At 32.6% G+C, this 17,831-nt stretch overlaps 1 protein-coding gene across 1 annotated transcript in view; it reads left to right on the top strand.

The window, feature by feature from the left end:
- LOC126740459 (uncharacterized) overlaps nt 1-17,831 on the top strand; it is a 77,056-nt gene that overhangs the window by 46,445 nt on the left and 12,780 nt on the right. The window contains exon 2 of the mRNA XM_050446491.1: nt 14,886-15,084. Within this exon, the coding sequence (XP_050302448.1) occupies nt 14,886-15,084 (199 nt within the window). The remainder of the gene's footprint in view (nt 1-14,885; nt 15,085-17,831) is intronic.

Here is a 17,831-nt window from a genome sequence, read left to right as displayed (position 1 = left end):
ACAAGCAAATTTTGTTTGCTACACGTGATTCGCCCTGTATAAGCGTCGAAGTCAGAAGCTCATGGCGAAGAGAAAAGGTGAACCTGGCACGTTGTTGTCAACTACTAACTATAATGCCGTCAAATAAGCCCTCCACATTCTTTACATATTAAGTGCATTTCTTAAATAAAGAAGTGGTTCACGATGGACTTGTTTGTTTAATTCACCTGAAATGAAAATACAGTCCACAAATAACCCTTGCTGTTCCCAGCAGCAGAGACACAACACAATTTGGTGGACACAACAAAACATTTTTTGGTCCTTCGAGCCGGATTTCAAGATTTTCCGGCGATACAAGTACAATTTGAGAGGTCAGTAGCCACAACAGCACATTTTTTGTTATTTGCACAATAAAATAAAACCACCTTAGGTCCTACGCATACACTGTAAAACTTACAACAAAAATAAACAAAATGGTGAGGTTAGAAACACAATATATATAAGCAAATAAAAACAAAAATAAAAAGCTTGTGGTCTCGTTGGGTTTTAAACCGTAGACCTGTCGCTTGCTAAGCGAGGCCTTCACTAATGGACCAGACATACATGTTCGTTTAAAATGATAATTTAAAACCTAAACAGATAACATGTATATAAAATTTAAAATTACAGGAAGAAAAATTATCTAGAAAATGTTATTAAAAATTAAATTCGGTTCTAAGAATAGGACTCTTGTTGGCTCTAGTTATTTCGAGTTTTTCTAACAGGTCTAACTTCTTCCCTTTAGAGCATTCATGGAGTATGTCAGCTCCATCAGGTGCAGTAAAACTGTGGGATGTAGCTAGCAGATGGTCAGCTTGATGATGCCCTGCTTATACGTGGCGAAACACGTGTAACCAATAAAATTTGCTCATGAGACCGTGACTCTGTTTACATCGACAGATAATACAATAAATTCAGTAACGCAACAAATAACAACATTAAACTCATTAACTGTACAGTATTAAATATTTAAACAAGTAACAATCTAATTCTATCTGAAATAACAGATTTGAAATGATTCAAGGTCATGCCAAACAAATCAACATTTAGATGAACATCATTGAATCAATGGGATGCTCTATGTATAGGTTGTTACTTGGGCAAATTGGTGCGGTAAGTGTCAAGATAAAATACACCCTGTCTTCTTGTGTGGATGTAGGGAATAGCAAAATTCAAAGCTGATAGGAGATCTGAAGCATCAATTTGATTGTGACCACTCCCACAAATAGCAAATTGCTGAAGAGACAGTGCATCAAACCTTGAAAGCAATAACTGCTGACTAAAAGCCCTCTCAGGATATACACCATCCAACTTAAAACTAATATATTTGTAAAATTTTCTTGTTAGGAAACCATACTAGAGAGGCATACAGTTTAGTAGGAAATTAAACAAAATTGTCCTGCTTGAAGTATTGGAAAATAGTTCTGTTGATCTTATAATGAAGCCTAGGGTCTTTAAAGAAGATCTTATTAGAGTATTGCAGGTAATCTTTATATCAACATAGACCCCCAGATCACGAACAGAAACATTTGAAAGTATCGTATCATTTATTACGTAACCAAAGTCAATTTCATCTTTAAGCACCATTCGTAAATCCTATCAAGATCAGCCTGAAGCTGCATGATAAAGACTAAAAATCTTCATGTCATCCACAAATAGTAGAAACTCATTGTCGATACTCGTGGAAATGTTATTGATAAAAAAAAACGGAGCAAGATTGCTCCCCAGGGAAGCCCCACTTGACGCAATGTAATTAGATGATCCAAACCCGCTAAAGTCTACAAATTGCGTTCTATCTACTAAATAGGAAATGAAAAACTTTATTGGATGTTTATGAAAACCCATTTTATAAAGTTTTTTTTTGAAAGAATTTCATGGTCCCTTAGCAAAATCTGTGTAGATTACGTCAAGTTGGTATTTGCAGTTTATAGCCTCATATGCGTTCCGCAGAAATGACGTTAGTGACTGTTGATCTACAGTGAAAAAAAACATGTCGATTAAGTAAAATAAGATGTTTAACTTTATGAAACAGGTTGCTATAAATGCAGGTCTCAAATGCACTTTAAAAAAATTGGATTAAATAGAGTTGGGGCGATAGTTCTCTATTATATCCTGATGGGAAAAGTGCTTGTACATCGTGACAAATTGAAAAGTATATAGAGAGGTTCAAGCACAATCATGTAGGAGAAAAGAGGGAACGCTATTATATAACCAGTTATCATAGCCAGGCAGGACATGCGAATAAAATCTATATATTTCAACTTCGGAACGTTGAAATATGTAGACTTTGATCCTAGACAGTAATATTGAAGGTATTGTGAGCTTTTTTAAAGAATTTCATTGTGAAGTCTCGGCTGTTGATATTAAACATTTTAATGTTCTAATTATATCTGTTTATGGAGCACCTGATGGCGATTTTAATTTGTTTCTAGATATAATTACATGCAACTTGGAATTTATTCATAACAGGTTTAGATATATAGTTTTTAATATAACTTTTAATACCTCGTGGTTTACATCAGTAAATCTTCAAAAATAAAAATAAAGACAATTATTGCATTGATAATACTGCTCTCATTTGATAACCTCACTGTTGATTTCAGGTCCAAAGGTACCAAAATTCAGCCTTTTTTTAAAACTTCACTAAAAGAGATCTACACAGACTTTATGAGGCATTAGAATACCAAGATTGGACATTCCTGAATTCTTAGGTAGATATTGTTGAGAGCATTTTTAATCGTTTTCTTTCTAACCTAACAAGTAAACTTAATCAGTCCTTTCCAATAAAAAATCATAAATAAAAAAAATTATATTGAGTGGTTTAAGTCAGCAATATGAGGAAAAAAGAGTTGTACTTAAAAAATCCATCTGAACAAATAAAACTAGCTTTCAGTTTATAATATTGTAACGATATTGTAAAGACCGAGAAACCAGCTGATTCTCCCTCATTCCGGAATGACATAAGTGGCACACCGCACGACGTCTCGAAGGTTAACGAGAATCCTCCGGCAAAGCAGGTATCTCATATTTTATACCGTTGACTTGTGTTTGTATAAATATTTCTATAATAACTTTATGTGGTCTTCGATTTTTATTCTAAGGATATAATTGCTGAATTTTTATCTACAAGGTTTTCTGGTATTTTTGTGTACGTTTTATTCTTTATTTCTGTAGGTTTAACTGTTTCTTATTCAGTTCGGCTATCTTATTATTTATTTTGATCAGATTTAAATTTACTTACTTTTAGTAGTCTCAGAGATAATAAAAGGGCAATTTATATTGAAGGGAATAATAGGGTTAGTATTTTTTGTAATTTTTAAGGGAAGAATTCTTTCATGATTATTATTTGAAAGCCCTAATTTTCTTGTTTTGCCATTTTTAATAAAATTAGGCATAATTTTTATAGTTCTAATTGGGGTTTTTGAGGATATGAAGTATCACAGATAAAGTATTTTTATACTGCTAAATCTATTTATTTGGGTGTCTCATTTTCTTGCTAATATGTGGAATTTTCCTACACTGTATACTTAAAAACGTTCAACTCTTTAAGCTCAAAGAACGAGTGTCATCTAAACGCCCTAAACAAAAAAAAAATGTTTCATATTTTAAGGGATAAGACCTTGTCAGAAGGGCCTAAATCTGAGCTTGATAAATGACCCTCCCCCGTCGATTTAGACGGGGAGGAGGGGGGTCGTCTTCGCCCTCACGGATTTTGCCCTTTTAAGTATTTTGTACACAAATTTTGACATAAATTGATTCGTATATTAGGGACATACATATATACGTGTTATACCGGCCTAAAGCGCGATGACATGTCTGGCAATAGCCCCGGATTTTGCTGCCAGTAGGTGGGGGAGGGAATCGAAACCCACTTGACTCGCTCTGAATGAAAAGAGAAATACAGAGAAAACAGTGGGATAAAGGAGGTAAAAGGGATAGGGATAGGGCTACATTTTGTGGAGAGCCGGCCTACACACTTGAGGTCGCGGTGTGTGATATTGTGTAAAAAAAAAAGAAGAAGAAGAAACCCCCGGGTAGAGTTACGAAGTTGGGAGGGTGGGAGGGGGGTGAAATTGATTTTTGTTGGCTCAATATGGGCTTTTCTTTTGGTCGACTGGAGAGATGTAGTTTATTTTTGAAGTTGAAGTTCTTTCGGTAATTGAAAGTTCTGAAATCTGTTGAGGCAGATAGATATTTGTTGTTTCCTTTGATTATTGGAAGTCAATATATCGCAACCTCTTAATATTTATTTAACGGAGATATAATATACTGATTTGAGGATAGTAACGTTATTTTGGGGTCAGTAGCACACAGTTGGATACAGCACTTTTTTTGCTGGAAATTTTTAATTTTCTTATAAGAATATTGCAGCGTTTCGCTATAAATTATACTCTCCATGCACTAAAATAGTCAAGTGATTTATTTTTACTCGTACACACTAAACACGATAACATAGGATTACTAGAAATTTTCATTCTATTATACTGTATTTTATTTTCTAATTTAATGCTTAAACTGCACTGGTGCGAGCTCCTTTTCCCAAGCAACACGCTATAATAAATAAACGATTATATTTGGTTTATATCAGGTGTACATTTTTGGTTGATCTGCAACCATAAATGACGGATAAAAGGTCCATGTGGTATGAAACGATGATATAGAAAAAGGTGGAAAAATCGAGTTCCCTATCTCAGTAAGAAAATTAGAACAGGATGGGAATAAACTTATTTTTTTTGGGTATAATTAGACACATTATGGGAGAAAAACACTATTTCCAGACAATCCAAACACTATTTAAAAAATGAATCGATAGGTATAGAAAAAGGAGAAAAGATATTGATTCTCCCTTTTGTAAACAGAAGTATATGATATATCTATTTTCTACAGTTTAATAAATATACCTTGACCATATACAGTTGCCAAATATACAAATACTTTTAATTTAAAAACTGTATTTTTGACCCTAGATAATGATGTGTGAGAAAAGTATAGATACAAAAACTATAGATTTTTTTATCAATTATTTTCTGCAAAAAACATATTTTTTATTAATCTTACCCTTACCCCCCCACCCACCCCACACTACTTACCAGTAAGAAATTGTTTAAAAAAAAATATTGTTTTTCATAATAATACGCATGAGTAACAGTTGTTTTTATTTTATGATATAATTATATATATGTATATTAAAAAATATTTAATACAAAAACAGTGCTTCTAGATTGGATATTATGGAAAAAAACAGTGATTTTTCAAAAGAATGTCTTACTGGGCAAATGTTTGGGGTGGGTGGGGGGGCATAAGGGTTGTGTTGAAAAACTCTCTTTTAGCAGTAAATATATATGCAATATTTAATTTTATAACACTGTTTATTTAATTTTATATATAAATATTTCGTATAAAAATAGCCTTATTAGATTGAAATATTTGAGGTGATATACTAAAACCAAAAATTTATTAAAAAATCATTGAATAAATATAATTTAGTATATTTAACGATAACAATATAGGATGTGTTGCTTGGGTCCTTATATACTCGGCGGACCATAGTTCCGAAAGATTCGCCAACCTTCCATGCGTCTCCAGAGATGTCGCGCAAATTCCAGAACGACCAAGAACACCTGTTATTATTGTTACTCCTTATGCTGATTTATCATGATTTTCATTAAAACCAAGTCAACAGCATCTCGTCTTTATTTAAAAAAAAAAAAAAACCTTCTCGCGTACCTTTAACACGTATTAAGAAGGCCTGGATCCCCACGAAGAGAGCGTCCAGTTACAACTCCCCCCAGGTTTCCGATTACCGGCCAGTGTTTACCGAAAGTTTCACCGACAGGACGACGGTTCCCTTAGGATCGTAACCGGGAAACACAACTTTCATGCCCCGCCGCCGGTGAGACAGTAGGGGAAAGTACAACCAAGAAACTGTGTGTTTGAGATCCTCGGGGACGGATAACGTGTTGTTGAGGTGGATTTTTTTTCCGTTGAGATCTTTTATATAGTGTGGCGATTTATTTTTATTTTAACGTAAACACTGACATAGATGTGGACCCACGAACTGACGAATAATTATACCTGGACTGCTAATTCAATGAAAAGTAAATGACCACTACTAGGGGGCCGCCTGTGATTGTGTTCTTTCGATGTTTCGAGGTCACTCTGACGAATTTCAGTTGTGCCAATTGTAGGGAAATCAAACAATTAAAGTTTTTGGGAGGTTATGTTTAAAAAAATACAAAATATAAAGTTACATTTAGTTAAGAATTTAAGATAGTTGCGTTACATTTTAGATTTTTCTTCTAGTTCTTTAAGAATGTCATTAAAATGTATGAAAGAAAGTAATCCTCACCTAAATTGTAATAAGACCTAAAAGTTCAATTAACATAGGATAGATGCACGCACTTTAAAATATTTGTTTTATTATTCTGATATTCTTCAATCTTATAAATCCTAATACCATGAAAATGATGATCTTCATTTAAATTTTTGCTTGTATTTACTTAACAAATTCAGTTAAAAACACTTACATACAAACACGTATTTTCTTTTTAGTTTTACTGTTATGACTTTTCTTCTATGGTAAGGTGAAGTGGGGTAAATGTTTAGAAAAGTTGCGAAAGTTTAGGTTTATTTATTAATAAAAAATAAAGCAGAATCAAACACAAATTTCTCGTTTTATTTAAAAAATCTTTCGTCTTTACTTAATATATTACCGCAATTCTAACGCCTACTTTTTATTTTTAGAATAAACTATAATTTCTTTTTAAAACAAAATCTATACTACACACGTCCTCTCGACGACTGGTATCCTTTATATGCCTACTTTAAGAAGAATATGGGGCAAATGTGTAAAACTTACCTATATTGCGATTATTTTAAAATACTAAGACTTGGCACAAAGTGACATGTAGGTGAATATTTTTTATTTATAAACACAAAATGAAAACAGAATATTCTATGCATTAATTATAACTAAATGTAAATCACTTAAACAAGTTTATAAACATGAATTATTGAATATTCTATGCAGAAAAATTTACATGAAATTTTATTAAACTTCGCCGACCGGTTAAAACGGGATTTGGGAGAGACCTTATAATGTCGCTTTTGCTAACTACAGCACATTCTTCGGGATCTTTCCATGTGAATGTTGAAGAAGCCAAGGGGTCTAAAGTTAGCACTTTTTTGGTAAATTTTATTTCCAATTCTTCATCCTCTTTGTTATGAGAGATCACTTGTCCGACAAAATATTTTTTTGATTTTTTTCCCTAAAAGGCAGACTAGCACCCAGTCATCTTCTTGTATATCTGTAGAAGGCTTACTGATTTGCTCCATACTGCTTCCGCGTTTCTCATCTCTTCCTCTATTATATCATCATCACTCTCTTGGAATATAATTTCTTCATCACTTATGTCCTCTTCTTCATTCATGGAATTTGGTTTAAATTTTTTGCGCCGATTCTTATTTGATTTTGATTTTTGTTTTAAAACAGTCGAATCCTTTTCGATCAAGCGACGCATAACTTCCTCAGAAGTTATAACTTCGGCTCCAGAACACACTTTTCTTTTCTTTACTTTTTCGGGTGCGTTAGTCTGTTGAACTGTAGACTATAGCAATTCTTCAAAAGAGTATCGCTGTTCTGGTAGTCCTTGGTATCCACTTGGACCTGGTTTTGAATTAGGGCTTAACAAATGAGGATGATTTGTATCTTTTTTGTTAATATTTAGGGAATGTTGTCTCAAATTATTGGCAATAGCACTATTGTCCTTTTGACCTAGATTTGAGGGTCCTGGTTGCAATATATCCATCGACTCATCAGGAAGTCTTCGTACCCCTTGTTGTTGCTTCCATTTCTTGTAAAATAATGGATCGTACTTTTCCTTGTCAACAACACATGCATTAAATGGAAAAATACCTCCTTTCTTAAAACCATTAGATATAATTTCGTGGTTTGTTTCTTTCCATATTTTATAAACTAAAGAGCTAAATTTTTTCTTTGGAATTTGTCTTTCCTCATTATGCTTTTGCCAGTTGATCAACTCATACTCCCATCTAACTTTTAAAAACACTGAAGTCAAGCGGTTGTTGAATATGGGATGAATGGGGTGGTAATTTAAGAATGATCACCCCATTCTCCCTGGCTGCTCTAATTAATCTTTCATCCACGTGGGACGCGTGACCGTCATATATCAACAAGACTGGTCTTTCTTTCCAAAGGATTCTAACAAACTTTTTTTAAAATATTGTAGAAATATATCGGATTCCATCCATCCGTTTGCTGTTGTGGCATACGTTATTCCAGGGAATTCTTCATCACGTGGAGCAACCCATTCCTGCCACATATTTTTTGCCTTGAAAACTATTAACGGTGGCGCCTTAAACTCATCTGCACTAACAGTCATTAAGACTTAAGAGATATTTGCCTTCCACTGCCTGCAGTTGTTCTAGAAGATGAAGCTCCTCTTTTTGTCTTTGACAAAAATTGGTTTCATCAAGATTCCATATTTGCCGTGGTTTGTCGTGCAAATTTAGGGAATCTAACTGTGTTTTTAAAATATCAAAGTAGCCATTAATTACGAATGGATCTAAGCATTTCCTTCTAGCAAACTCCACTGATTGGGGTTTTTTAATGGATAAATTGTGGCGCTTCGAAAAACTTATAAACCAATCTTTACCTGGCCTATTAAATACATCTCGTCGAGTTAGTCCCCATCCCCATTTTTCCATTGTTATTAAACATTGAGCAAGCTTTTCTTCTTGTTCGCTGGAAATCGCTGTACTTCTTCCCATCGTTAAGCTCTTTACACCTCGATAACCTCTTCGATGATAGCTCAGGGTCATTTGTGGAATGTTTTTTGTGCGTGCCGTATTGACTTATCAAACCTCTCAATTTCATTTAAATCCTTTTTTAATGTATCTGTAGTGTATGAAGTTTTTCTACTTAAAGTTCGTTTATAGTTTCTAACCATGTTTGCCTGAAAATAAGGAAAAAATATAGGTAATTAATAATGAATTTTGCTAATCGTAGAAAAGGGGTAAGTGTGTAGTATGCTACACACTTGCCCGCCTTAATCACTACACAATTGCCCCAATACGTTTTTTTCATGGGGCAACTGTTTAGTAAACAAAATATTTAGGTTAGTAGTAAAAAAAACTAAAAATATGACTAGATATACAATAATACATACCTCTAATCTCTGTCAAAACTGATACTTATAGAAAATGGTATTGTGATCGTCGGATGATATTGGATTAATCTATAGCACTCAAATTATTTAACGTGGCAAAAAATGCCTTCCGAATTTAAAAAGCACGCTACGTTAAAATACATGACATCTATGACAATTTAATATTTTAGATTAGTGGGGATATATGATTGAATACTTTTTTCATAGATGTCGCAGGTGTTTTGGCAAAAGTTATTATATTATAACTTGTGTACACACTTACCCCGCGTACACTGTTACCCCACCTGACCTTATAGTTTTTCCACATCATTAATAGGTGCAACCATCTATAAAAAATCAAAATATAGATGATTTTATGAGGGTTAGTAAAAAGCATGGGTTTATATAAAAATAAACAACTCTATAGGTATATTATTCTATCATAAACAGAGGACAGACAATTCACAATAATTCGGTTTTGAGAAATAGTGAACCAAAACGTTTAAATAAGGATGATGATACATTATTCACGTATTAAATAAGGAAGAGCTAGAGACAAAATGTCGCCTGTGGCAGACTATATACCCAAGTGTCGTTTACAAATTGCCATAAACTAGACAATCCGCTATACTCACACGTCAAATGTCAGCGTCGTCACCTTCATAACAGCTATTTAATATTTTTTTGTTGACTGAAAATATTCAGTGACCAACATCAAAAGGACACAACCACTATAAAAATGGCGGCCACCAGGTAGCGGTCATTTTTGGGTATCCAGGTATATTTATTAAGTTCATGTGTGGACCTGATTCTAATGTCATTTGTTGACAATTGACAAAGCAATAGACTAAAGCAATATTTTAGTGAGTAAGCGTCTTTAAGACATGTTATTCGAGCGATCAAGTCACGACGTAACCGTATAAGGCACTTTAAGCGTTTAATAACCCTTTGACTTTTACATAACTCGATATGCAAAGTTAAAGGGAAGCTATACAAACAATAATAATTGATATCAATTTTTTTGATATTTTTTTAGAGTCGAGAAGCATTATATTTCTTTGTAATAATTTTAATTTATTTAATATACAGTTAAGACATTCAAGCCAAATAAAAATGCAGAAAAGAATAAATTATCAAAAGAGCGAATAGATTTGCAAAAAATACAGTGAAGAACATAAAGGTGATTCAAAAAAGTAGTCCATTTTTTCTCAACGAGACCTATTAATAAATAAAAATTTAGAGATTGGAGGGACACAAAGTCAATGGTCTCAGATTATGTTTATTTGAAAAAAAAACTATTACACGTGTTTCGCCCCAAGGCATCATCAGATCGGTTAAAAGTTAAAACAAAAAATTAATACATAAAGAAATATTGCTGACGTTCACATTAAATCCGGTTTCAAAACTAAATAAAAAAAATGTTCATCATTTTTCATCATTTCATCATTTTTATTTACTTTTGAAACCGGATTTAATGTTAACGTCAGCAATATTTTTTTATGAATTAATTTCTTGTTTTAACTTAAATGTTTGTAGTGTTAAACGAATAGCTTTACCGATCTGATGATGCCTTAGGACGAAACACGTGTAATATATTTTTTTAAATAAACATAATCTGAGACCATTGACTTTGCTTCCCTCCAATCTCTGAATTTTTAACTTAAAGGTGAGGTTACACGAATATTTTTTTAAACTGACTTCCGATTAGTTTGTGTTTATTTTTGTGGAAAAAAAATATGAGTGAGGTTACGTTTAGGCCAGTAACTTTTTTTTATTATATTTTCTCTTGGGCAAATGTCTACCCTTTAGGTATAAACGTTTTCAGGGCGAAATTAATTTGTATTTTGTTACGATCTAGATCTGATCCTAAAAATGTATGAGATCGGATTTAGACTCTAAACGTTTTGAAAACTTAGACAAATGGGTGTTTTCATGGTTTAGGTCAGTCTTCAAAACGAACTGCATACCGATGAAAGGTATAGCTATTAACATTTAGATTTTGACAGCTGTTAGACATAACGTCATTCGAGCGCAAACATATGATGACGTAACGCTTAAGATATCGTAAGGCGCTTACTCGCTAAAATATGACTTTAGTTCGTGACAGGTCACACGTCAAACGTCATTACCGTTATTTAATATATTTTTTTGTTGGCAACACTGAAAATGCTTAGAGTGACCAACATCAAACCACTATAAAAATGGCGGCCACCCGACAGCGGTCATTTTTGGTTATCGTGGCCATCTGCATTAGCAGTCCAGGTATATCTATTAAGTTCGTGTGTGGACCTGATTCTAATGTCATTAGTCGACAGTTTAAGTGACAATTGACGTTTAGTCCATTGCTTATCTCTCAATGTCACTCGCTGAATAGTTCGTTAATGTAAAGTACAGGGACGTACTATTCATCTACGATAACTGTAACCGCGATGAAAGGGGGAAGAAGGTCATAAATACCGTAAAAAAACCCATTTCAAATTTGATCTCGAGGCATTTTCAGTGGCGCACACTATCAATTAAAAAAATATTAGATATTTTACATTTTTATTTTCTACTTATCTGTTTTTTTTTTTAATTTTTATAATCAAGAATAAAAGCGATTGATTTTGTAAATCTATACTAATGGACTCAGGAATTCCCATCTTCTTAACACATTTAATTTTTTTCTTAACAAGATTTATAATAAAATTTTTAAATGTTTTTATTTTCATTATAAAATAAAAAATTAAACAAAACACAAGTAAAATTAAACACTACAATCTTACTTAAAAGACATTATACATAATACATATAGTAATCTTACTTAAATTTATACTAATAAACAATAAACACAAAAAAACTGTCATTGCTTCTTAGTCAGAATCAGGCTTAATGTTTTCTTCTTCCGAATCGTCTCATCAACTCATCAGAGCATCACTTTCATCATCATCCTTTTTTATAACGAATTTTTCAAGGATGTCCTCCATTATCTGGTCAGTTTTCCAATACCTATTCTCTATATCTATAACATGTCTGACGTTATTTTTCCAATGATTGGAACTGACAGACTCAATACCCTCATATAATAAATCTAATAATTTGGTATAGCTGTTAAATCACCAGTATTATGATTTCTTAAATATCGTTCTACTTCGGCCCATACTAATTCCATAGGGTTTAATTCGCACATGTGGGGTTGTGTTCTTAGTGGAATATGTCCATGTTCTTTCACTAAGTTGTTTGTTTTATAATTTTTAGTGGTCGTATTAGGCTTATGCGCACATAATAAATCGTAAAGCTCAAATTTTCTTTTTGATTTGTTAAAATTAGTATATTTTGTTTCTTTCTTTGAGCCAATTTACTATTACTTTGTCCGTAATAACAACAGTCTGTTCTGGAATATTTGACAACAGTTTTTCTTCTATTCATTTTGTAAAATTAGTTTCGTTCATTTGCCCGCGATAATCCCCCGTAGATAGTCGAGATTTAAAAATTAGAGATGCATCCTCAACAAATCCATATTCGTTTCCAGCATGTACTACTATGTAGCGACCACTCGAAATGTTTCTGTAATGTTTTCTTTAATGTTTTCTGCTATTCCGAATATTTCATTAAAATTTTGCTCCGGTTTTGACATCTTCTCCAATAAAATCGATTATTTTTTAATGGATTTTATGGATTTTTTTTTAGTAAGTCTTTTTCATATGGAAATTCAATTTCATCCATAATTTTCGCCAGCATCTTTCCTAAATTTGGTATTACTTTATATTCTGTATAAAATTTCTCAATTTTATAAATTTCTCAAAAGCCAAAATCAGCATCAACAATTTTTTTCAGTACTGATAATCTCTCACGTGTTTTTCCTGGAGAAGGCTTTGTAGGGTCAAACTCACTTCGATGTTGGTCTTCTTTTCTAATTTTAATTATAGTAGATCACCTTACTCCACAATACATAGAGCCTAGTTCTGTTTTTTATAAGGGTAGCTTAAAAGCATTATTGGCACATTCCTCATCACTAATTCTTATTACATTTGCAATAATCTCACGTGTCTGACCTTTCAAAACTTTATTTTTTAAATGTTCCATATTACTGATCAAGAAACCAGGAAACCACACAAAAAACTAATATAAACGCCAAGGAACAAAATTAACGCGATATTACAACATCATCAATAAATGAAAAATTAAACAGATACTTGCACACTTTCAGAAAAAGATGGGCGGTTCTAAAATAGTAGGTGTGTACCTATACAGGGTGTTCGAAAAATAGACGGAGATATTTCAATGGGTGATTCATTGTAAAAAAATATAAGAAAAGGTTTCTATAAACGTGGGTCCGGAAATGCACAGTTTTCAAGATACACGGTGATAAATTTTTTTTAAATATTAATTTTTTATTAATATTAAAAAAAAATTTACTCGATTCTTTTGAAATTTGGCAGTATTACTTGTTGTATTAAGAGGCTAATTTAGCCTTAATTAGATTAAAATTATAAGGTCCAGTGGCGTCCCGGGGGACATCTTAGCAAATATAATTGGCAAAAAAATGTACACCACTGCCTTTTTTCAACTTTAATATTTGTTGTTTGATTAAGCATTTAAAAATACAATTTTTTGGCCTCTTGTATTTTTTTCGTATCTCACTTCGTTTTCGACAAAAAAAAAATAAATATCGTTTTATTGCATGCCACTGGACATAATTGGTTTATTGATTTTTGGTAAAAAAATCACCAGTGTCTTGGAAAAAAAAATAATTTCTGCATGGAGGTTTGACATTGATTGTCAATCAGTTTTCCTAGAAAAATAATTAATATTAATAAACAATTAATATTTTAAAAAAAAATGTATCACCCTGTATCTTGAAAACTGTGCATTTCCGGACCCATGTTTATAGAAACTTTTTCTTATATTTTTTTACAAGGAATCACCCATTGAAATATCTCCGTCTATTTTTCGAACACCCTGTATAGGTAAAAGGCTACATTGGCAGGTTCTAATAAGAAAAAGCGATTAATAACCCTGTCGCCAAATCATTTACCAATATGAATATATATCATAAATAATTAGATTATAACATTTTTGATTTACCTAATGTTATCAGATTAGCCCTTTAAGATATGACTGGTAGATAATAAAAAGACAACTCGAAAGGTCTAAAAAGGATAAATAAAGGATTAACGGTAGGACCAGATCATAAATTATTAATTATTTTATAAATACATAGGTACTAACTTTCCCTTTCCTTGATAATCCAGTTATTATAAAACACTTATAAATTGATAATTAAACTAATATAATACATGCATATACAAATACCATACTTTATGGGTAATTCCCATTGGGACGCCAGTGGAACTAATTTTTTCTTTTTAACCTATTTAAAATGTTACGGCTCCCGCGACATACTCATAAAAGTTCATTGTTAAACGTTAAAAAAATGCAATGTTGTCAGTCTTACTTTTGAAATTCAATTAGAATAAAGTTAAAAGTATGCATAACGTAGCTAAAATTGGCAACTCGGTTAAACCCAACTATTGCATTCTTAACATTCTTTTGGCGGCTACAGACTCAATAGATGAATAGTACTGTTTTTTGCGAATTTTTTTTTAGCTAATTCAGGAGTTTCTATTTGAAACCCTAATCCTCTATTTGTCATGTTCCTGGACTTTTATGCTTGTTATAATTGACTATATATTTAGTAATGCTACTGTTTAATTTCAGATAGCGTACAGACGTTGGATCTGCAGCGAACTGGTGCCTTTTTACGGGTCGAAGGGGGGTCGCGTCTCCCCCTGCCTGCGCCTCTGCGAAGACGTCGAGCAGCAGTGCCCGTATCTGCTCCCCGATCAGACCCTCACGCCCACCGAAGCGGCCCACCCCACACCCCAATACGCGGGTGAACCCGCGTTCCTTTGCCTTGGTAAGTTACCTACCATTCACATTTGAACCACCAGTTAGAAGAAGGAAATAAACGGCAAAACATGGCGAAACTACTTTTTATCAGAAGTTGAACTTTTAAAGCATGGCGCATTCATCAGCGCTAAGTAGTAGGGAATAAACACCATAAAAATAACAGAGATATTGAAGCGTGAAATATGCGAGAGTTTTAAGAAGGAAATAAATTCCGGAATTATTTCTTTCTTCAAACTTATGGTTGGATTCCGTTATCAAGGGACTTCACGTATTCAGTGCCGCTTGTAGCGGTCAGAAGAGGAATAATAAATACCTCATATATTTAATCGAACGGAATCGATTTGTGTATTATTTTTGTTATCGATTAATTGTGAGTGACTTGGGAAGAATTATTTCGAAATAAAGTATGGCTAATGTTCCTTGCAATTCTGCGTTGTCATCATGGCCAGATTAAGGTTTTATGGGGCCCGGGGCTAATAAAGGATCAAGAGGCCCCTTATGAATAAAATGCAAAAAATATTATTTATAATACTACATATATATTACTTATATAATAGAAAAGGTTTTTTTGAAAATAGGAATATTAAAATACCTTTTTTTCGTAATTTCAGTTTTACAAAATCTTCTATTACGTCATTAAACTCTAAATCCTTCAAAACGTCCATTCCATACACATTAATGTTAAAGAAGAAAGACATTGCTCCTGCATTGTGGCTCTATATTTATTTTTCATATAAACTAGCTTGCAAAAGGAACGTTTAGACTCACAATTTGCTATTGGTATCGATAGATAAATTTTCAAAAGCGTATATTTATTTATTTATTTATTTATTTATTTATTTATTTATTTTCTTAAGGATACAAACAGGTAAACCCACTACAGTATCCACTTATAAATATAGAAACAATATAAACTTGCAGACACTAAAGTTAAATACCCTTAACAATTGCGAAACCGGAAAAGGACTATTAAATTTTAAATACTAATTTTTAAATACTAATTCTTACACAAAAAACACAAAGTCTGGGATACGAATTATAGTAGCTCTCTCTTCAATATACCTCTCAGGTTTTTTTGGGTTTCAAAAAAGAGATCTATGTTATTATAAAAATTTGATAATCTCATCATTCTGCACAGTGGAGATGACTGACAACTGTTAGTATTTCTGAAAGGTAAATTAAAAAGATCACTAAGTCTTAATTGCCGTGATGGAATATTAAATCTCAACCCCTGCATCAAACATGGACAATCCACTCTATTATTCAACAGTTTATGCAAAAATAAAAGGTCTGAAATTTTTCTTCTGTTGTCAAGAGTAAGTATACCAAAATGTTTTCTTATATCACCTAAGTCATTAGTAACAATATTTAAATTATCCCTATAATAAAGACACTTTAAAAATTTGTTCTGCACAGATTCCAATCTATTTTTATAAATTGAGTAAATCGGATTCCAAACAACACACCCAAAATTAAGCTTGCTATAAACAAATGCATAATACAAAAAAATATAGGATCTAGAGGATTTCAAAATTTTAGCCTGCCTATTAATAAACTCTAACATTTTATACGCACTTAACACTAAGGTATTAATATGTTTATCAAAAAGTAACTTCTCGTCAAAAATGATTCCCAAATCCTTCACCTCTTGGGTCCTTTTAAGATCAACATTATTTATATTATAATTAAATTGAATTTTTAATTTATTTTTAGTAAATGAAATAAACTGACATTTTTCAATATTTAAAAAAAGGCAATTGATCCGACAGTATTCAACAAGGCTTTCTATATCCTCCTGCAGGAGCTGGCAGTCTTCGTGTGATTTTATAGGTCTAAAGAATTTAAGATCATCTGCATAAAGCAAAAACTCCGAGTGTTTAAAACATTTAAATATATCATTTATAAATATTATGAAAAAAAGGGGGCCCAAATGAGATCCTTATGGCACCCCCGACGTTACATTAACTATTTCGGAGTTTACGCCGTTTATGCAGACTGTGAACCTTCGATTCGAGAGGTAAGATTCAGCCCATTTTAAAAGAAAACCACCCACCCCTACCAGAGCTAGTTTTTTTAGCAAAATTGAAATGTTAATTTTATCGAAGGCCTTGCTGAAGTCCGTGTAGACGCTGTCAATCTGAATACGTTTGTCCATATTTTTCTTTAAAAATTCAAGATAGGTGAGAAGATTGCTGTCTATAGAACGGTTTGCAAAAAACCCATGTTGTTCAAAAATTAATTGTCTTTTCACTAACTTAAAAAAATATGTATATAAAAGTTTTTCAAATAATTTTGCAAATATACTGAGCTTACTTATTGGACGGTAGTTGGAGATAATATTTTTTTGCCCGTTCTTATATATAGGAATTACATTGGAAACCTTCCACGCATCCGGAAATTGACCTTGTAAAAGCGATTGATTATATAATTTATATAAAGGATATGAGAGTCCTCTAGAACAATTTTTGACAAATAACGAAGGTATGCCATCAGGGCCTGCACCCTTTTTAGGATGCAGATCATTAATTCCTGCTACAACCTCATCCAGTTGAAATTGAATTAAACCTAGATTATCATGTGTCATGTTACTGTTATGGTGATTATTTGATACACTTGGCGCTATAAAAACTGATTTAAAATACTCTGAGAATAAATCGCTAATTTCTTTTGAGGTGGAGGCTTCAGTATTATTATATTTCATAACTGAAGGTAAGCCAGAATTTCCCCTCTTAACAGATACAAGTTTCCAGAAAA

Source organism: Anthonomus grandis, chromosome 9 (genome assembly GCF_022605725.1).
Source record: "Anthonomus grandis grandis chromosome 9, icAntGran1.3, whole genome shotgun sequence".
Lineage (NCBI taxonomy): Eukaryota > Metazoa > Arthropoda > Insecta > Coleoptera > Curculionidae > Anthonomus > Anthonomus grandis.
This window is presented reverse-complemented; position numbering and strand designations above follow the sequence as displayed.